At 42.0% G+C, this 22205-nt stretch overlaps 1 protein-coding gene and 1 pseudogene across 1 annotated transcript; both read left to right on the plus strand.

Moving 5' to 3' along the window:
* The first annotated feature begins 5548 nt into the window (after positions 1 to 5548).
* LOC136457243 (leucine-rich repeat receptor protein kinase HPCA1-like) lies at positions 5549 to 12809 on the plus strand. Its single transcript, XM_066457307.1, has 19 exons — positions 5549 to 5671; positions 6303 to 6423; positions 6492 to 6563; positions 8448 to 8522; positions 8621 to 8692; positions 8781 to 8930; positions 9029 to 9103; positions 9190 to 9261; positions 9334 to 9405; positions 9500 to 9568; positions 9639 to 9713; positions 9790 to 9861; positions 9962 to 10093; positions 10187 to 10656; positions 10735 to 10893; positions 11108 to 11247; positions 11336 to 11555; positions 11838 to 12073; positions 12153 to 12809. The coding sequence occupies exons 1-19, from the start codon at positions 5587 to 5589 to the stop codon at positions 12648 to 12650; spliced, it is 2865 nt and encodes a 954-aa protein (XP_066313404.1). The 5' UTR covers positions 5549 to 5586; the 3' UTR covers positions 12651 to 12809.
* A 1264-nt stretch (positions 12810 to 14073) lies between these two features.
* Positions 14074 to 21394, plus strand: LOC136457242 (leucine-rich repeat receptor protein kinase HPCA1-like; annotated as a pseudogene).
* The last annotated feature ends 811 nt before the right edge of the window (positions 21395 to 22205 follow it).

Genomic DNA, 22205 nt, shown 5'->3' on the forward strand with positions numbered 1-22205 from the left:
AATATAGGACAACAAGATAACTATTCTATCATTATATGAGCTGTTGTTGTAATGCAACTCACAATTTTACTTTTATTGTATACATAAATTAAGAAATTATGAGTTTTTATGAGATAACATAAAAAAACAACTATTGTACATGTTGTGTAAGTTGTCTTCAAATTAGGTACCACTACATGAGACCACATATAAGACAATATCAATATACTTACCCTTAGAGTCCAGAGAAGGCAAGGCCCAATTGGTCTGATGTTAAGGCTTAGTTGGTGGAGAGTTTTATAGTGTTGTTTCTAAAACTGCTATGTCATATAGAATGAAATGAAACTTAGATGAAACACACACCCTCAATAGAGAGTTTTATTCTATAGTATTATAGACATTTAATTTCATGTCTCATTGAAAGTTGGTAATCGTACCAAGAGAGTTTCATCCCCCACGAAACTCACTTCTCTCTCTTCTTAAAAATGTTGCCAGATCATCAAAAGCGCTTATGTGATAGCTCATTAAATGCAAATGAAACTCTGATGAAACTCTCACTGAGACTGGCCTAAGTATAGCTTCCTCGCAAGTTGGAAGTACATCGGCGACTTTCTCTGCTTTTAAGTAAAAATTTGGGCCTAAAGACTTTGAAATATAAGAAACTATAAGAACACTCCACGCGTTGCTGCGGGAATCCATGGTGAAATTATACTGCTTATACGAGTATTTACTAATATGATTGAATAAATATCATAATACAAGTTAATGGATGATTTTTAGTATTCTAATGTGGACAACTAAATATATGTTAGTAAATGATGTGGTTTGCTAATGTAAATAGCTCAAATGAAGACATAATGGTGTGTGTTAGTTGGATGTGTCAGTGGATGCTGATATGGATACTTTGCATGGTGAAATAGTTGCATGTGTCAGTGGAAATGTTCTAATGGATGCTAACGTGGACACTTTGCATGGTAAGATAAATGACTAGTGGGGTTTGAAAATATAAGATATATAGATAGAAAAAAATACATATATAAAAGAATGGCATGAATTTTGCAAATTCAATTTACCTTTTTAAGAAAATAATTAGGTGTATATCAATTGACCTGTACAGTGCACATCTAAACGTATACATTTGTGCATTTTGTGAAGAAAAGAAAAGGCCACACTGGGACAAACCACAACCACCGTCTAGAGGATACTCACTGGTAGAAACGAGACAAGTAGGATGCCAGGAAGTTTGTAAGCTTGGATTTTGTATACCCCTTCCCTACTAATACTCCCTTCGTTCTAAGGTCCGTTCGCTTCGCTGAAAAAATAAATCGAAACATTGTTCCGGCTGATTTGTTGTAAGAGAAAAATACTGTTTGGCTGAAAAAACAAGCTGAAAAGTACAGATTATAAGAGAAATAAACAAGGCCTAAATTACATATTTTTTTTGTTTCTAGGTATGTAGCTTCTGTTAAAAAAATCAAAATAGCTTACAATTTAGAATAGAATATTATGTATCAGAAACTTTAAGATAGATTAAGGGCATGTTTGGGTCTAAAACTAAAAATTAGTCCATCTTATGAAAAATAATTAAACATGAGCTAATTATGGGCTAATGGACTCTAACCATAAATTAGCCCTCATTAGCTCTTATTAGTCCGGAATTAGCCCACATTTAGGCATTCTAATTGGTATCCAAAAACATGGGCTAATAACACACCCCCTAGGGGAATACAAAAGCTGTTCTCATTTCCTAATCAATTCAATTCCCGCATATATATACACTATCATACGTGATTAAAAAGAGTTTATTTGACAAATGGTAAGTAACAATAAACTATCTATCGAGTCGTACGTTTATTTAATTTAAAATTGTACTTCTCTTCTAAAAGTTATTATATTTGCGGAACAATTTTCAAATGTTTCTCAGTATTCTAAGATGGAGGGAGCAGTACCGTATGTCCCTATCTACTGAAATCACTTACTTGGCTGGTCAAATTAGGTGAGTGGGCCCGTCGTCCGACAGCGACCTACCTAGACCTAGTTGATCGAGAAGTAGGGGGCTGCCATGGATGGCTACATCCAAGATAGAAAACACCTGATAAGGTTTTAGGCACAACCCTCAGCAACCTTTTTTTTAATTTAGCCCTTTTTGTAAAATATTCACGTTTACACCCCTAGGGGACGTAAACTAGAATTTAGACCCTGAGGGTCGGCGCCATGACCTACGGAGCCGAGGTAACATGCCTCGGCGCGCTGAGGTGCGTGGTGGGCAACAACGCGTCGATCTGCGTGGCAGTGATGTGGCAGAGCTCGATGCCGCAGATCTAGGTGTCGAGGTCAGTGCCACGGATCTTGCTGACGCCGAGCTCGGTGCCACAGATCTCGGCATCGAGGTATTAAATCTATACCCCACGCCGTCGTCTTCCTCACTCTCTATCTCGCTCTCTGCTCAGTCGCTCGCGCCACCGACGCATGCCCGCACTGCTGCCTCGCTAAGCCGGCCGTCCCACCTCCTCCGGCCGCCGTCCACCGTGCCTGCCCTTCCCTCCACCTTCGTGCGCCCCAGGCTCCGTTCTCGCTCCCTTTCCTCCTCGTCCACGCGCCCTGGCCGCCCTTGTCGCCCCCTTCCCTCCTCCGCGGTTACCGGCGGCGAGGGCGGCCCCCACCGCTCTAAGGCAGGCCCGTGGGCCTCCGGGCCTTGCTCGTGGCGGCGCCCCCGCGCCCCTCCGCTACCCAGCACCTCCCTGCTACCGTCGTCCACCAACAACAAGGTTTTTTTTAGTTTAGGTAATTTAGTATTTTAGTTATTCAGCTTTTTTTAGTTTATGTAATGTTGCAAATTTAGTTTATTTAGTTAGATAGATAGTTAGGTAAATTAGTTAGCAAATTTAGTTAGAATAGTTAGCAAATGTATTTAGAAATTGTAGTTAGATGTTTAGATAGATAATTAGATAGTTGTTTAGTTAGCAAATGTAGTTAGATGTTTAGATAGACAGTTAGATAGTTATTTAGTTTGGTAATTTAGTTCTTTGGCCAATTTAGATAGTTAGATAATGTGGGTAGTTATTTTTGTGCAATATACCTGTAGTAACTTTCATGTTGTGCATATGGTTGAATACATGTTTGTATCGTATTGTGATGTCATATTATAAGTGTGGATGTTTGTAAAACAAGGAAAACTCTGGTGATTTTTTTTATGATTTATTCATCGTAGTACACAGGCGTATAAGATGATTTGATTGCAAATATGACCGTACCTATAAATTCATTACAACATGTGTTGTCCAATCGTATCGTACTCAGGCTTTGCGGATGAGTTTATATTGTCCTAGTCCTCAGACAATCAATCATCATGTGTAAATTTGGCTAATAAATAAATATTGATCCTAACAGAATGACAGCAACAATTTATCATGTCATATGTGCAGTACATCTGTAGCATCTAGCATTTTCAGTGATTTATTATATCACCGTCCTATCGTACATCGTTGAATAAGCTTTTTGGTAACCGAATCTAGGCTTTTCAGTATCCTTCGAAATAGGCTTTTCAGTGATACTAAGCAGGCTTTTTAGGAGCATTTACTCCACAATACAACGGCTACTAAACCTGCCACCGCCTATATATACTCAATCGAGGCACTATTTTTTCGGAGTTCTATAAAAATATCATGGCTTTGCAAAATCATGAGGTGTTTGGATGTGAATTTTGATTAGTTTTGTAAACCATATTGGCTCCGTTCGCTTCGCTGAAAAAACAAGCCGAAACACTGTTCGGGCTGATTTGTTGTAAGAGAAAAATATTGTTTCTGCTGAAAAAATAAGCTAAAAATACGGATTATAAGAGAAACGAACATGGTCATATCCTAAAACTAGTCTTTTGGGTGGAACTAGATATTGTCGTGCACAATCAGCCCTTTTGGTTTGACAAGTTCTGTCCATCAAATTGAACTCGGTCTAGAAATGAGATGGACTCGGCCATACTCCCCGCCGCACTTAATTCACGTGTTTCCTGGAATCCAGGATATATTGAGTAGAGCAGTCAAATTAAACTTGTTCCAAAATCATTGAAGTTGTTAAGATGAGAAGTAAACGGCATCTGACTTTCCCTTTGACCGTTCATCCGCTCATCCGTCCAAGAATCGCATTTCATCGGGAAAGGTACTGCCAAACTCTGTTCACCAACATTTGCCAAGGCAACATATACGACGGGCTCAGTGGCGATCAAGAATAATAGAAAATTGCAATCACGCACTGAAAGAACGGGAGAAAAGACGGACAGTTTCTATCCAGAAATCTTTCATCGGCCAGTGCAAGCATCAGCCTGCCGGCCACACTCTGGCTCCGTGCAGAAAGAACCTTCTGTGTGCAAGCCGTCCTTTATGTGCATTTTCTGGAACATCATGCACCAAAAGCTTATCTGCCTGGCAAGCTTTCGGCAATCCCGACAAAGGAGCCAGTTGAGCAAGTGCATCCAAAACCTGCCGTTTCGGACCATTTTTTTTTTTGAACATCGGACCCATTTTCTATTAGTGAACAAATGGGATAATCATTTGCGCCTCCACTCAAGAAGAAAAGAGAGAGAACAGTCAGACCCTTCCAAATGTGTTTAAATAAGCACGTTGTGTTAGAGCCAGGTTTAAACCGAAGTGTTTGCAAACTTCAAGGATTCCAGGAGAGCAGTGCAATCGTCTGCACATTCTTTCTGACATTCCTTTGAAGCTTCTAGTGTCTGTGCAAGTGAGAGAAACACTGCCTCATCACCATTTATTTTTCAAAAGAAGGGCAAGAACATTGTCGCTCATATTGAGTTGATCCTGTTTTTATGGCAAAACCGGGTCTAAAAAACAAAAACTGCTCGGCTAAAAGAGTGGCATGAATAATCAGGTTTCCCAAGGACAAACCAATTCATGGTCAAACAATGGGTACATTCAAGGGGACTCAAAGCATCCTTACGTAATATCCTTGTCATGATGCCAAATCCACATCATCAGAGCTAGCTGCCAGGCCCAGGTCCAATGCACATCTCATTTGGCTCTTACCTGCACAACGGGGAAAAAAAATACAGCAGTTGCACAGCATAACACGTTTCTGAAGTGTGGGCCTATATCGCAACAGTCCAACCTGTGGCCGTATTAATCTAGTTAACTAATAACCATGATCGAGTCGAAGCTTAGAAAGGAGCAATGTTCAAGGTTTTACCCCGGTGAGGACAAGAAGCAACTGCCCCACTACCAACTAGGAATACAGAAACATTTTTCTTCAACCATTTCATGTTTTGATCAGTTCAACTGAGCTCTTTGTAGCCTTGTTTAAGGCCTCCCATACCCTTGCATGCGTGCGTTCTTATGAGCATATCCAATGCTTGGACCCCGTCAACGGCCCATACAATAATTGACGAGATATTCTTCTGAATCTGGTGATGCAAGATTGTTTTGCTTGAAACGCTATTTGCTTTGCCTGGTTCCAACCTCAGGAAGAAAAGGGCGGCATTTGGTAGCAGCTGACTTGTCCATTAGCTAGCTCATTGCATAGACTTCTCCAAAGATAGTCATCAGAGTTAGCTGTGGTCTGCTGCAACTTGTGTGGAGGCCTAGCCCTGAAGGGCACGGCATGGTGGCGATGCAGCAGCTGCTACTTCTGTTCTTGCTCTTGGTATATGTCCGGCCAAGTTTCAGTCAGACGAACTCCCAAGATGGTAAGCCTTGATTTTTTGCATTTGATCAGGATATAGGAAGCATGCTGCCATCTTTTTAGGCTAGAATTATCCACAGAGTGCCTGTTGACCTGAAAAAAATGTTCAGCTAGATTAGTTCAACCAGGATGATAATCTGAATGTTTTGATTACAATGAACATTAGTCACCACCAGATAAAAAATATTTAACCTCATTCAGTTACATCAAAGTTTGTTCATTTTAAATTTGGCTGTCTTGAACTTTTTAGAATTATCTCTATTCAACAAAACAAGAAGATTTTTTCGGCATAAGTCAGTTTGTGTTACCTTTGAATTAATGTTTTTGCATCAGTTCATTAGTCAAGGTTGTGCAGAACTGTAATGTAATCAAATCCACAAGACCAAATGGATCAAATTCAGAAAGTCATGGTTATGTATGAAGTATGTTCTCATGATAAAACATAAAGCTTAACACTGAACAGTGTTCCTTTTTTCCTTGCTATTTTCTTTCTTAGGCTTAACTCTCTTTGACTTCCTTGAAATGGTACTTGCATATATTCCTCTCACATGAATTTACGATCCTAAGAACTAATCAACTACTAGAGTCATTAATGCAGAAATTATCAACTAATGTTAGCTTAATGATTTCTACAGTTGCTGCACTTAAGGCTTTGATGAATAATTGGCGAAATGAACCAGAAAGCTGGACAGGTTCAACCGATCCCTGCACCTCCTGGGTTGGAATTTCCTGTTCCAATGGTCGGGTGACAGAAATGTGAGTGCTCAATAAACCTTCTTCTCTTAACAAATAATCAAACGCTCTGAGAAACCTGGTGTTTGCAGGAGATTAGCAAGCATGAATCTGCAAGGTACATTAAGCAATGCCATAGGCCAACTATCTGCTTTGAAATATCTGTGAGTCCACTGTCCTCGGAATGAAAATAACTCACTTTAACTAACAATAATACTTACGTATTTTCTCAAGAAATCTTATCACAACATAGAACTACAGTCAGTTAGATGCTACAACCTACCTGTTATGTGGCTGCTAGGATTGAGAGATTGAGAGGAGAGAGTCGAGGGGATCAACAACGGCCGGCTCGCTACAGTACCCGCGGCGCTACAGTACCGTGGGTACTGTTCACGGCTGGGCTGCGAGGGTGAGAGAGAGCCGGCCGCGGGGCGTTTGCCCACGGCCGGGCAAGAGGGAAGGGATTTTCTTCTTAATTCTTGCTTGATTAGATCGATACATCTCATCTCCTTATATAGAGAGGTTTACTTGACTCCCAAGCAAGGCTTACTTGACCCTTAAGTAAGCGACCCTTATCTCTAATTAACCCTAACACTAATGGGTTATACAGCCAACCCAGGCCCAATAGGCCCCTGACGTACTCTAACACTACACCCCACCTGGACATGCAGCTCGTCCTCGAGCTGCAACCTAACGAACTTATAATGCTGACTCGACTCCTAACACCTAAAAAAACAAGCCTTTTACATCTTAGCTTATTTTATTATTCTCAACCTGAAATCGACCGGAACTCTATTTTTTTACTCCTGAACATAAGGTGGACACCATCCGCACGCCAAACCTGCATGTGTACAGCCTCCTGGATCCCATGGACACCATCTAGACGAAAGGGCTGCAGGTGTATGACCACCTGGAAGTGGTCGCAACAGTGACTATGCGACGGCGCTACGCGGTGCGCTCTCGCTGGTGACCCCACACCTTCTCCCCGCCAGACGGCTACTGGTCTACATCGCACAGAGAAGATCGGAGGGCTTCCGATGGAGAACGAGGAGGGATGCGCCTCCCCAACTGCCGCCCGTAGGGAAAATAGCATGCCCGCTGCCCGTGGGGGAAACCGCATGCCCGAGATCCCCGACGCAGCGGACGAGATCGAGGTCCTCCGCGCAGCTAAGCGCAACTGGCGGCGGGTCCTGTGAGGAGGCCGAGGGCGCCGCACCCGTGCTGTCCAGCGAGGGCGACGTGGCGGAGAGCGTCGGCATCAGGCTGCCGCCATCCACCCCGCCGTAGAGGACGCCCGAAGCCGGGGCGCCGCCATGCGCCATGACAGCCCCGGTGGTCGGGAGCGGCGGTAGGTGCGGCTGGGTACTGGGCGCCGTGTAGATGGGTTTCGACAAACCGGCGATCCAAGCCGGAAACGGTGGCGGCGACGGCAGCTGCTGCTGCTGGGACGTCGGCGGCGGGTTCGGCTGCGGCCCCAGCAGGAACCCATGAATCCCGGCCACCATCTTGCCGAGGTCAAGGACAGCCACCGTCAACTGCTCGTTCGTCATGACGCCCACGGCGGAGGACGACGGGTGGACATGATCGAACCACATGATCGAACCAGAGATCTCTGATACCAGATGTTATGTGGCTGCTAGGATTGAGAGGAGAGAGTCGAGGGGATCAACAACGGCCGGCTCGCTACAGTACCCGCGGCGCTACAGTACCGTGGGTACTGTTCACGGCTGGGCTGCGAGGGTGAGAGAGAGCCGGCCGCGGGGCGTTTGCCCACGGCCGGGCAAGAGGGAAGGGATTTCCTTCTTAATTCTTGCTTGATTAGATCGATACATCTCATCTCCTTATATAGAGAGGTTTACTTGACTCCCAAGCAAGGCTTACTTGACCCTTAAGTAAGCGACCCTTATCTCTAATTAACCCTAACACTAATGGGTTATACAGCCAACCCAGGCCCAATAGGCCCCTGACGTACTCTAACACTACCAGTTTACCTAGAGATCAACAGAAGAGAAAACATACGTTAAGCTACTGCCATAAACTACATGCAGGGATCTGTCTAACAACCAAAACCTCGGGGGTCCACTTACTCCAAATATTGGAAATCTGAAGCAGCTCACCACTCTGTAAGAAATAACATTTCATGATAACACTATTCTTTTTGAGGGATCTGCAAAGATTACCAAAAAGGAGGAGGAACGCTGACCTATCTTGGTTCTCTCAGGATTTTGCTTGGATGCAAGTTCACAGGGAATATCCCGGAAGAAATAGGCAACTTATCACAGCTCACATTCCTGTAAGAAGTCACTCAAATTCAGAAGAAAATAAAAAACGGACAATATTCTGTTTGTCATGTGAATTCAGTTAACTATTTCCTTGTGCAGGGCACTAAACTCAAATAACTTCACTGGTGGAATTCCACCAACACTTGGCCTCCTTTCAAATCTTTTCTGGTTGGACATGTCAGCAAATCAGTTGTCAGGACAAATACCAGTTTCTCCAGGGTTGAATCAACTTGTCAACACGAGGCATTTGTAAGTTCTCAAATGTTTTACCAACTCTAGCATAAAAAGAACAAAAAACGTAGCTTAAATGTTCTAACTGCGTACGGATGCATACATGCAATCAACAGCCACTTCAGTGAGAACCAGTTGACAGGCCCGATGAGCGAAAGCCTTTTCAGTGACAAGATGAACCTTATACATGTGTAAGCTGTGTTCCTCATTTGCAATAGCAACTCTCTATTTATTTCTGTCACCACAGTATGTCACTGCTTTCTGTAACCATCGCCAGGATATTTAATAATAACAACTTTACTGGACCAATCCCAGCATCTCTTGGAAAAGTCAAATCACTTCAAATAATGTAAGTACCAGATAAATCATGTTCTCCATCAATCTTGCACAGTGTTTTGAGCATTTTCACAATTGTTGCCAGCCGACTAGATCATAACCAGTTCAGCAGTCCAGTTCCCAATAGTATTGCCGCCCTAAGTAACCTGATGGAACTGTAAGTAACTAAATTTCAATGAATACCAACAGATATTTCATGATACTAGAAAATTACATTGCAAATATCCCTTTTGGTTCTTGGCTTCTTGCAGGAGCTTAGCAAACAACCAACTGAACGGGACCATGCCGGATCTCACTGATGTAACCCAGCTAGATTATGTGTAAGAAAAATATACCACATTCAAGTTAAAGATTTGTTTTCTGCGGTTAATTTTTTCTTTATCTAAGCAGAGACCTAAGCAATAATAACTTTGCAAGCTCGCCAGCACCAGGATGGTTTTCAACGTTGACATCCCTAAATACCATGTGAGTTTTTGAAGATTAACGAAATCAATTAAATGTAAAGCTACAATACAGATAATGTTTCTGGTTGGATATGCAGATTTATGGATAATGATGATCTTAATGGGACAATCCCTAGTGCTATGTTCAGTCTCCCCAACCTGCAGCAAGTGTAATTCATTATTGACTTGTTCCATGATTCCCTTGAATATCTAAAGAGTTCAACTCAGTAATTTGTTGTGCATTCTGCGATGTCACAACTTGTCATGCAGATCACTAGCTAGGAACGCGTTCAGTGGGAAACTTAATCTGACAGGTAACATCAGCTCGCAGTTGCAGGTTGTTAATTTGACATCTAATCAAATCATCGAAGCGAATGTAACGGGCTACAGAAACAGCCTTATGTAAGCATTCTCCTCTCAAACAGAAATGATTATATGCTTGCATGCTTACCGCCATGCGTTTTTTTAACCATCATGGTTTTTGTTCTTATCCAGATTAACAGAGAATCCTGTATGTTTGGATAACATTAGTTTCTGCACACTCAAACAAAAGCAGCAAGCGCCATATGCCACTAACCTTGGCCCATGTGCTGCCATTCCATGCCCCTTTGATCAGTCAGCAAGTCCAGTCACTTCACAGAACTGTGCATGCACCAATCCCTTTCAGGGTTTGATGATTTTCCAAGCACCCGCCTTCTCTGATGTCATAAGCCCCACGATGTTCCAACGTCTGGAGTCAACGCTTATGCAGAACCTTAGCCTGGCACCAAGATCAGTTGCCATTTCCAATGTTCAATTCAGTCCAGGAAACCCTCTAATATTCACAGTGAAGATTTTTCCAGCCAGTGGAACGAGCTTCAATCGCTCAGAAGTCATAAGAATCATTTCTCCTCTGGGCAACCAAACTTATAAAGCCCCAACTAATTTTGGACCATACAGCTTCATAGCGAGCACATACTTTCCAGGTATGTAAACAGTACCATTCCACAAGGTGTGTACCATCTTTGTCTGACGTATCTTGAATTGCTAATCGTCCATTTCAGCTCCCAGCAATAAAAAGTCCTCAATGGGCAAGGCAGCAATAATTGGAATAGCAATCGCGGGTGTTGTCCTTATTCTTGGCCTTATTGTGGTAGCAATATATGCTCTACGACAGAAAAGAATAGCCAAGGAGGCAGTAGAGCGAACTACAAATCCTTTCGGTAATGTGTTATTTCACAGCTAACTTTAGTCCAATAGAAGATGTGGTATATATGTGCATGCACTTGTATCCATTTTGAGCTAGCTACTATATTTAATTCTAGGGTACCCTTTAATTCTATGTGTACCAAAGATTAAAGACTAGGAAGATAACTGTACTTAGAAGCATAATGATATGTCTCCTGATTCATTCTTGTTAATGCTTTGTTACCACAGCATCATGGGGAGCTGGTGGGACAGACAACGGAGATGCACCACAACTGAAGGGTGCAAGATACTTTTCATTCGAGGAACTGAAAAAATGCACCAATAATTTCTCAGAAACACATGAGATAGGATCCGGAGGATATGGGAAGGTAATTCAGTTGCCGTGTTGGCCTGTTCACAGCTAGACACATGTGTTTGCGAAAGCATCTAACATTATATTTTACTCTGTTATAAAAGGTGTACAAAGGAACACTAGCAAACGGGCAAATAGCTGCAATAAAACGCGCGCAGCAAGGATCCATGCAAGGTGCAGCTGAATTCAAGAATGAGATAGAACTGCTGTCCAGGGTTCATCACAAGAACCTAGTGAGCCTAGTGGGTTTCTGCTACGAACAAGGGGAACAGATGTTGGTTTATGAATATATTCCTTATGGGACATTAAGGGAGAACTTGATGGGTATCAACTACACTACTCACTCTAAGTAACACAAATTTACTTAACTAGTACATATGCCTACAGAAGGGCGGGCCAGGTGCAAGCGGTAGAGTCTTACCGTCTGTGACCGGAAGGTCCCGGGTTCGAGTCGCGGTCTCCTCGCATTGCACAGGCGAGGGTAAGGCTTGCCACTAACACCCTTCCCCAGACCCCGCACAGAGCGGGAGCTCTCTGCACTGGGTACGCCCCTTTAGTACATATGCCTACACAAGAACATAGGACCTAACCATGACTTGATTGCAGGTAAAAGAGGAGTGAACTTAGATTGGAAGAACCGCCTCAGGATTGCCATTGGCTCAGCAAAAGGTCTAGCATACCTCCATGAACTTGCTGATCCACCAATCATACACAGAGATATCAAATCAACCAATATCCTTTTGGATGAAAGTCTCAATGCTAAGGTTGCTGATTTTGGTCTTTCAAAACTTGTGTCTGACACACAAAAGGGCCATGTTTCTACCCAAGTAAAGGGAACATTGGTATGTATTTTGGATATTCTTTGGTGTCGATTCACCTAAGAAACACTTTTGCTGATTCCTCTTTTTGCATTGTTGCTAGGGCTATTTGGATCCTGAATATTACATGACGCAACAGCTCTCTGAAAAGAGTGATGTCTACAGCTTTGGAGTTGTCCTGCTGGAACTAATAACTGCCAGCCAGCCCATAGAGAAAGGCAGGTATATTGTCCGTGAGATCAGGACAGCAATAGATCAATATGATCAAGAATACTATGGCTTGAAGGGCCTAATCGATCCAAAAATCCGGGATTCAGCTAAATTAATTGGCTTCAGGAGATTTATACAGTTGGCTATGGAATGTGTGGAAGAGTCTGCTGTTGACCGCCCAACAATGAATGATGTGGTTAAGGAACTTGAGATCATCATACAGAATGAAGGGGCACAATTGTTAAACTCAGCGTCTTTATCAGTTGAACAATTTGGAAACGAAAAGAGTCGAGATCCTTATGCAGAACATTTGCCTATGAATGATGAAAGCAGCAGCAGCACTTTTGACTACAACAGTGTGTATTCATACTCAGCTGTTCAACCAAAGTAGATAACAGTCTCCACTCTTTGTTTTTGTTGAGGGATGAATTATACGACATTAATTTTTTTTCTGTTGATAAATCAATGAATGAATATTTCAGAAACACAATGGCAAAATGACTTGCTTAAGATGAAACAGCAGTGAATGTCTGGTCTATCGATAAAACCATTCATGCCCCTGTACTCCTTTACACTTACAACATAAAAAAAATGTCTGAAAACAAATATCTCTTTTCTACATGCCAAGATAAACATTATTATGTGATATGAACTGTTTCTCCCGATGCATTTGTAATTTCATATAGTTATCAGATGTAAGTCCATTAGTTCTGCAAACAATCCTACATCAAGATTGAAGGCAGCACCATTCCATATGGTTATAAATTACAAACTAGCTACCATTTCTTGACAAGTTTATGTCAGATTGGCCAGTTGGATCAAGAACTAGTCCAAGACAATATCGGAGAGAGGCCATGGCCATGATGTTCTTGTCAGTGGATGCCAATATGTGAGTACAAAGGACTGATGAGGGACAATATTATAACTGATGTTTGCCCTTTGTTGACAAACAAATGATTTAGTAGAGGCATTGCCCATGTGTGTTGAAATATCTTTGTTTTGGTTATATTAATTAACAGTAACGAAGATAACTCAGTCATTACTACTGTAATGCATGTCTGCTGCACTTCTTTAGAAGTAGCAGGGACAAGTGTTATGAAAAATGTTCACTGCACTAATCGAGTCCCATCTGCAGCCAGTTGGGAGAACGGGATAATTCAAAGATATGAATACTCAAAAGTTAATGAAACCAAAAATACCAATAAACAAACTTGAATTTAAGACGTGGGCAAAACAAGAAAGTACCCTGCAGAAACAATGGAAGTAACTATGTCGTTATCAGAGCTTCCAAAGCATTGACGTCGTTATTTCAGTCCACCTCATCATACACTGGATCAATGAAAAGAATAATATCAACTACATGACAGCAAAAGTATTATGAAATGACAAAAAATACTGTATGCCAGCCACATTAAGTTACAACATGTAAGCATGAGCAGGCTACACAAATTTAAATAACAAAACAGACACCAGTTGTCACAAACACATCCATGTTCAAAAGTTTAAAGAAACATGTTGACAGGATTGTGACTTGCACCAAGCCACCAAAGACCTATACCTGGGAGAGTCCTCAGACAACAGGTCATTCAGGGATCCATGGAAGAGTCGGTAATCCTTATGCAACTCTGTTGTTTTACACGCCTTTCCATTTCCTTGGCTTACTCTCTAGTTTATCACTAAATTTGCAGCTGGTGCAAGTCTCATGAGGAATATGCAATCAAGTGCAGATTGTAAACCTTAGAAGGCTCCACTCCTTAAAGCATTCACAACAGTTTTGTGGAACCCTGAGGTTCAGTGTGTTTGTCGCTCTCAAAATGAAGGCACTGTCCATCCTTCTACTGATATTCATGATTTTGGCCAGTCTTCCTGCACTATTCTGTGATACAGATCCCCAAGATGGTAACTATACAACCTTGGTCTCTGAAACTTTCTATTCTTACTTAGACTAGGCTTGCAAAGTTATAGCTTAAGCATCTTGAAGCCTGACAAAACACACAGATTTGCTAGATGAGAAACCTTTTATATGCCACACTTAGTTTTCAGAAACAATCTTGTTCTCTCCAAAGAAAAAAATGTTTCATGTTTTAGCACTGCCTTTATCTTGAAGTATGTAATATCCAATGAAATATTGCTATGATAAGCACCATATCAAATGAAACAAAAAGTATCATTCTTCTTTATTTCTCAAGTTGGTGACTTTTCCTAATTTATATTGTGAGTTAGCAAATAAAGAGCAGCTAGCAATAAAAGAGATGGCAGTATCAACTATCAAACCATGCAAATGAGAATGTAACTCAATTCAGTGTTATGTAAATTGCTCAATTGATAATAACACAGATACCAATTGACAGTGGCTGCACTTCAGTCTCTAATTAAAGTGTGGCAGAACTTCCCATCAAATTGGGAAGCATCAAATGATCCCTGTGCTGCACAATGGGATGGCATTATGTGCAACAATGGGCGAGTCATATCAATGTGGGTATCAACTAATAATGTTTTACTAGTTTTACTTTAACTTTCCGTCCATTGAATTAAAAATCCATGTTTCCAGGAGGTTATCAAGCATCAATCTTCAAGGCACATTAAGCAACAGTATAGGCCAGCTCAGCGAGCTTGCTTACCTGTGAGTCATTTTGCATAGATAATTAAAGTTTATAAACTATCTTTAGCACTGTATTTTTCTGGTTCCAATTGATAGACATATCAGAAGAGTCTGCTCAGCATTTGACTGCATAATTACTTTATTTCCATGTATTGAAAAGTAGTTTTGAAAATCTAGAATCTATATTTAAAGTTTATAAATTATCATTGGCACCGTATTTTTCTGGTTCCAATTGATAGACATATCAGAAGACTAGAAGAGTCTGCTCAGAATTTGACTGAATGATTACTTTGTTTCCATGTATTGAAAAGTAGTTTTGAAAGTCTGGAATCTTGTAGTTATTACTATTTACTAGAAAGCATGACTTCAAATTTAAGCTATATACTGAAAGATTTTGGCTCCCGGATATGGGGTGGAAATTGCAAGTTAATCCCTTCCAGCCAAGCCCAGTATTCAATACATGTTAAAAACATTCAAGAAAATGGTTGCTGCTGCACTTCTATCCTAATATCCTATGCAAATGTCTAGAGTTTATGGACGAGTTTCCTAATTCAACTGTGTAATATGGCTTTCATGTGTGCACTAAATAGTTAAAACTAACGGAGTGGATTTCAGCTTACAGTGTCAACAACCTCCAGGTTTCAAACTTTCAATTGATGTGTAGTTGTGTACCATAGAAAAGGAACTTCCTAATTTACCTCCATAAGACATCGTATTCAATTCAACATTTGCTGATCTCCTACGCCTTTGCCCAGGAGGTCTGGTTTATAATACTCCAGAGATTGGGACTGAACTCCATCCCTCCAACTTTCACTAGCAAATTTTCAAGCTGGTGGTACTGGGCAGTCAAGGAAGTGGAGAAAGAGACTATAAAGGGGCTCAATTCACTTATCTTTTTTTCTCCAACTACGCAGGAGAGCTGCATGTTATTTCATTAAGATAGAAAAAAGATGCAACGAGCCGAGTTTAGAAAGAACCTGGACATGAGGTCCCCAACACACACAGAAAATTAGACTATGCCTTTGCCAGAAGAAAAAAAATACGACCACCTGACCACACCGGAGACTAACTACCCGGGGTCAGCGACCTCGCCAAGAGACCACTAAGCTTTGAAGCTCCCGCCATGCACCAAAGACTACATTCATCCCCTACAGACTGTAACAGCACTTGAATGTTTGGTGAGGTTCCTTCAAACACACAGGAGTTCCGATGCTTCCAGACTTCCCAAGAAACTAGGATGATGAGGGAATTCAGCCCATTCCTCATCTCCATAGGCACCCTTCTGATGGCCGACTTCCACCAGCCAGAGAAATTCGAGGCCGTAGGTGAGGGCGCAACAACGACCAGGTTCAACTGTTGAAGGAAATCTGGAAACATCATTCTATCATTCTAGTGGTTTAGGAAATCTGGAAACATCAGAACAATTACAGCTTTTAATGGCGCAAGTCCGAGTGTCAGGGCTTGTGCTGCAGACAGTCCAGATGAACATCTTGTGGTGCTCTGCTGTAGCAACTAGCAAAGGCATTCCAGGAGCTGCTGCCAGGTCGTTTTCTGGGGATAATACCCCTGGTCCTGGTAGTTTGATGGTTGCCCACTGTTGAAAAGGGCCATTCGTGTCTTGTTTTCTCCTGATTGTGGTGTGGGTGTGTTTATGTGAGTTTTGGGTGTGTGTTTTTGGGAGGCTATGTCCCTCTTGTGTAATCTTCTCTCTCTTAAAGAAATGATACATAACTCTCTTGCGTGTTTGAGAGGAAAAAGACATCATATTCACTCATGTGTTATGGTGCATGCAGGGACCTCTCGTCCAACAGTGGTCTTAGTGGCCCACTACCCACTTCGATTGGCAACCTCAGGCAGCTCACAACACTGTATGTCCTGACCTAAGGGCAAATTCTTATATATCATAACGCATCAATGAAGCTTACCTAATGCGTTGTGATCTTCAGAATCTTGGCTGGCTGCAGCTTCACAGGAGGCATCCCCGAAGAATTAGGAAACTTGGTGCAGCTCTCATTCTTGTAAGAATTATTACACTGACAGAAAATCTTAATCCCAACTCAGTGTTCTTGTTACCTCTCTGCTGCTGCTTTGCCTATACTGATGAAATGAACTAGCAATGAAATATACTCTGCAGGGCAATGAATTCAAACAGATTTACAGGCAGAATTCCTGCTTCAATTGGCCTACTCAAAAACCTCTTCTGGCTAGACTTGTCAGAAAATCAACTTTCTGGTCCTGTTCCGATTTCATCAACCACTTCTCCAGGGCTTGACCTACTTACAGCCACCAAACATTTGTAAGATCCTCTAACATTTCTTATCTCCCATAAATCAAGAACGGATGATCAGTATGCATGCTTTTACTCGTGCTCCTACCATGCTGATACTCTGTTCCGATCAATTAACAGCCATTTCAGTAGAAACCAATTAACTGGTAATCTCGACGGCCTCTTCAGCCCTAGCATGAGACTCGAACATATGTAAGGCAGCACTAATTTCTAATGCTAGCAATGCTTACACATTAAAGTATTGTACTGACCACTTTGTTTGTCTTCACAAGATTATTTGACAACAACCAAATGACTGGTCCTATCCCTGCTGAACTTGGTAGCATCACTACCCTCCAGATTCTGTGAGTATCTTGGCATTTTTTTTATTCCAACCATATTCTCAGCATTAATGTTGACTTCTTTGCATCTTCATCAGCCGATTAGACAATAATAAATTCACAGGAGCAGTTCCAACCAATATCAGCAACCTAGTTGACCTAAATGTACTGTAAGTGCCGTATCATTTTTGACCTCCCGGTCAAATGACTAACACATTTGCGTAAGTCAAGAGTTTCCAGTGTATTTCGTTTGAATAACTATCTTCTGCAGGAATTTTGCAGACAACCAGCTGCGTGGAACAATGCCAGATCTCAGTACCCTGACAAAACTTAATGTGGTGTAAGATATCGCCCTTGTCTTCTATTCTGCACTGTCATCAGATATAAACATGGTGCCAAGTACTAATGAATTTTCTTTTCACACCCAGTGATTTAAGCAACAATTCATTTGATCCGTCTGCCATACCAACCTGGATGCTGACACTGGAAACACTTGCTTCAGTGTGAGTTGTTTAAGACATGCACTACAAGTCTCACTGCACTATATTTTCTCATTTAGTGAAACAATGTCACCTTGTAAAATCCTAACATGCAGAGCAATAGCTTCTGGAGGACTGCATGGTCAGATTCCCAACAGGATCTTTACCTTGCCCAGACTGCAGCAAGTGTAATTTTCTGGAAACATACAACAAGATAAATTTTAATAACTAGTGAAGTTTCACATGTTTGCTTATTTTTGTCACTGATCAGACAGTATTCTAAGCAATAATGCCTTCAACGGGACACTTGACATGACTGGCAACATCACTCAACAACTGCAGCAAGTCAATTTGCTAAACAATCGTATAGTTGCAGCCAATATAACACAAAGCTACAACAGAACACTAGTGTGAGTACATGCATGCTTCAAAACCAAAGATGACATGCTGCTTCTAGTCTCCATTTACTCACTAGAATTGCCTCTTCCTCTATCGGCAGACTTGTGGGAAATCCTGTGTGCTTGGATCCTGATTTCTCCAAAGCCACTTTTGCAGTATCCAACAAGATAGTGCTACATCATACACTACTAGTGTAACCCATTGTGGTTCAACTTCTTGTTCCAGTGATCAAAGTCTAGACCCTGCGAACTGTGGCTGTGCCTATCCCTACATGGGTATGATTTTCTTCAGGTCACCATTGTTTGCAGACTTGAGAAACAATGAGCACTTTCAGCTACTGGAAGCTAGCCTCTCAACAGAGCTGGGACTGCAACCTGGTTCAGTTTTCCTTTCTGATATCCACTTCACCAGTGATAATTACCTCCAAGTTCAAGTCAGACTATTTCCATCAACCGGAACATCCTTTAACTTGTCAGAAGTAACAAGGATAGGCTCTGATCTTAGCAATCAAAATTACAAGCCACCACAAGGTTTTGGACCTTATTACTTTGTTGCAGATCCATATGTCCACTTTGCAGGTATTAAAATAATCAAATCTAATCATGTAAAATTATGTCTGTATGCAAGTAATTATGCATGAAATACATTAGGTTATCTTGTCTCAGGAGCAGCTGACGGTGGAAAATCGCAAGTAAGCACAGGTGCTATCGCTGGAATTGCAGTAGCATGTGGTCTTATTCTGATTGCTGTAACTTCTGGGGCAATATTTTCTTTATTACAAAAGAGAAGAACTAGGGAATTATCAGGACGAACAAATCCTTTCGGTGAGATTCCAAATAATATGGCTGACAACTGTATAGCTCTTAAAGCTACCAAATATTTCTTTAAGAAGAAAAACATTAAATTATCAGAATGTGTTTTCCATGGTTGCACCATTTAATAAAGTTCTTTATTTTGTAGTAAATCTATACACATCTATAGAAAACCAGTGAGAAAGACACACCGATAAAACTAATAAAACCAGATAAAAAGTCTACATAACCTCTCATTGATGAAGCAAAAATGGGAAACATATATGCCATTTATTTGATGAGAATGGATTGTTACAGTATAGAGTACCAATGGTTTGCTAGAGCTGTTACAGAATTCCAGATGTATAACAAATACAGCTTATTGGTGCTAGATTGTACAAAAAATACAATTTTACTTCATATAAGAATATCAATGTTATCATGTTACGAGATTATCTAGTGGTGTAATTAAGCAGGATTCAAGCTAGTTAACTAAATGGTAGCCTGATAGGCTATAATTTAGAGATATGATAAAAATATACAACAGAATTGACACAGCTATGTATACGAACTAGGTCAGCATTGCCAAACCAACATCCAATTTTCGAATCCTATTTGTTAAATACCCAGCCTTTCAAAGCTTACAATTGTAACAGAAAATGTGTCTAACTACAAAAATATATTAATCAAATCAAATGCGTGTAAGCAGTAATAACGCAGAGAAAAGAACAAAAGTACTGTAGTTTGGTAAAACTTCGCTGATTATTTACCTCATGCATATTCAAATTTTAGCTTCATGGGGAATCGCTAAAAAGACAGTGGAGGTGCTCCACAGCTGAAAGGAGCAAGGTTCTTTTCCTTTGATGAACTGAAGACCTGCACCAACAATTTCGCAGAGAACAATGAAATAGGATCAGGAAGTTATGGAAAGGTAAACAGCTATTTATACAAAATAGATGATGGAATAAAAACATTATCCCAGCCTCTGCATTATAGGAGTTCCTTTTAAGGGATTTTACACGGACAGCTAATGTAGTGATTCATCTTCACATGTGAAAGGTTTACAAGGCAGTACTGGTAGATGGAACAAATGTGGCAATAAAACGAGCAGAGTATGGATCAAAGCAAGGTGCAGTGGAGTTCAAAAATGAGATTGAGTTGCTATCCAGAGTCCACCACAAGAACCTGGTAAGTCTGATAGGATTTTGCTATGAACGAGGGGAGCAGATGCTGGTATATGAATATGTCTCCAATGGGACATTAAGACAGAATTTACAAGGTATGTACATAAAACCTAGTAGCAAATCCTAAAGTGTTACATTGTTCCCTGTATCTTTCCTATTTTATAAGAAATATATTTGTTATATAGCTAGAGGAATTTACTTGGATTGGAAGAAGAGGCTCAGGATTGCTCTAGGATCGGCAAGAGGACTAGCATATCTTCATGAGCTCGCCGATCCACCTATTATCCACAGAGATGTCAAGTCCACAAATATCCTTTTGGATGAAAACTTTAAACCAAAAGTTGCTGATTTTGGTCTGTCAAAGTTAGTTGCAGACACTGAAAAAGGCCACATTTCCACTCAAGTCAAAGGAACATTGGTAGGTTCTTCAGCCACAGTACTTCATCAATTATTATAAATCCTTTCCTTTGGTTAAGTTACTCTTGTCCTTGACGGTCAATTTCATGTCATAGGGCTATTTGGACCCAGAGTATTACATGACACAACAGCTCTCAGAGAAGAGCGACGTGTACAGCTTCGGTGTCGTCATGCTAGAGATACTGAGTGGCAGGCTGCCTATATCAAAGGGAAGGTATATCGTCCGGGAATTCAGGATGGCCATAAACCCCAATGACCACGACTACTATGGCCTGCAAGGCATCGTGGACCCAGCCATCCACGATGCCGCACATACTGCGGGGTTCAGGAGGTTCGTGCAGCTGGCCATGGAGTGCGTTGACGAATCAGCCTCACAGCGGCCCACCATGAACTCTGTGGTGAAGGAGATTGAGACGATGCTGCACAGCGAGGGGCTGAGCTCGGGCAGCTCATCCACCGTGGAGTTTGAGCACGTGGGGACCGCCTCCACCTCGCACCCGTACAGTGGAGAGGTGGTCACGGCCCGCTAGAACAGCAGCAGCAGCAGCATAGCAGAAGAACCACCCCGCCCAGAACTTAAACACAGCGAACCGTGGGGGAATTGCTCAGTTTGCAGTGTTTTCCTTTCCCTGATCATTCGGTTGTATTGTATCACACGCTAGTTTACTTGATACATGTATTGTGCAAAATTTTCACAAGGATTGCGAGCTGATATATTACACGGAATTTTCCACAACCATAATTAGATTAACAACACCCAATGTGGACGTGAAATCATCTCTAGCGGGATTATTATTTAGTAAAGCATCAGCAAACGCATTGATCGAAGCCTCTGAAACCCGGCATTTACTAGTAGTTGCTAGTTAGCAGAAACGCAGAACCCAATCGCCGTAGGGGTGGGGGTGGGGGGCGGAGGCGGGGGCGGGGGCGCTCGAACTCAAAACCGCTGGCGAGTTAGTGCGGGGGTTTAATTAGTGCGAGACGGAGAGAGAGAGGAAATGCAGGTTGCAAGCAGACCTCCAGTGTGGTCCTCGAAGACGTGGCCGGCGGTGGTGCAGAGAAGCCGTGAGCCGGTGCCCGCGCTCAAGCTCGCGCTTCTGCTGGTTCGCCTCTCCGATACGGACTGTCGGGAGGGTACCGTGGATTATTCGCTGGCTGGTTTGGTGCGAGAGAAAAATATGCGCCGACGGTGTTGCCGCCGTCGCGTCCCCAGTCGGCCACTCCCCCTCTCTTCCGTCTCCAGGCTCTGGCATTCCTTCCCTCCCCTGGGCCCTGGCTCCCTCCGCGAGCGGCGGTGGGTTGTATGGGCCGGGCTGCCTCCGTAGTTGTGTTCTGTTGTTTATCCCGTTCCTCTAATAAACAGGCCGAAACTGTCAATTCTCAATGCCGGACGCAAAGCGAGCAGGCCGAGCCGGCGGCCCGTGAACGTGTCGTTTCACTCCACGGCTTCGGCCAGACCCGGACTTT

The sequence above is a fragment of the Miscanthus floridulus genome, chromosome 6 (genome assembly GCF_019320115.1).
Source record: "Miscanthus floridulus cultivar M001 chromosome 6, ASM1932011v1, whole genome shotgun sequence".
In the NCBI taxonomy this organism is placed as follows: domain Eukaryota; kingdom Viridiplantae; phylum Streptophyta; class Magnoliopsida; order Poales; family Poaceae; genus Miscanthus; species Miscanthus floridulus.

Excerpts from the sequence above, each read along its gene's own strand:
- LOC136457243 (XM_066457307.1), top strand. The coding sequence starts at position 5,587 with ATGGTGGCGATGCAGCAGCTGCTACTTCTGTTCTTGCTCTTGGTATAT. Across the intron at positions 9,104-9,189 it reads AAGATGAACCTTATACATGT|GATATTTAATAATAACAACT; the intron begins GTAAGCTGTGTT and ends AACCATCGCCAG. Across the intron at positions 10,657-10,734 it reads AGCGAGCACATACTTTCCAG|CTCCCAGCAATAAAAAGTCC; the intron begins GTATGTAAACAG and ends CGTCCATTTCAG.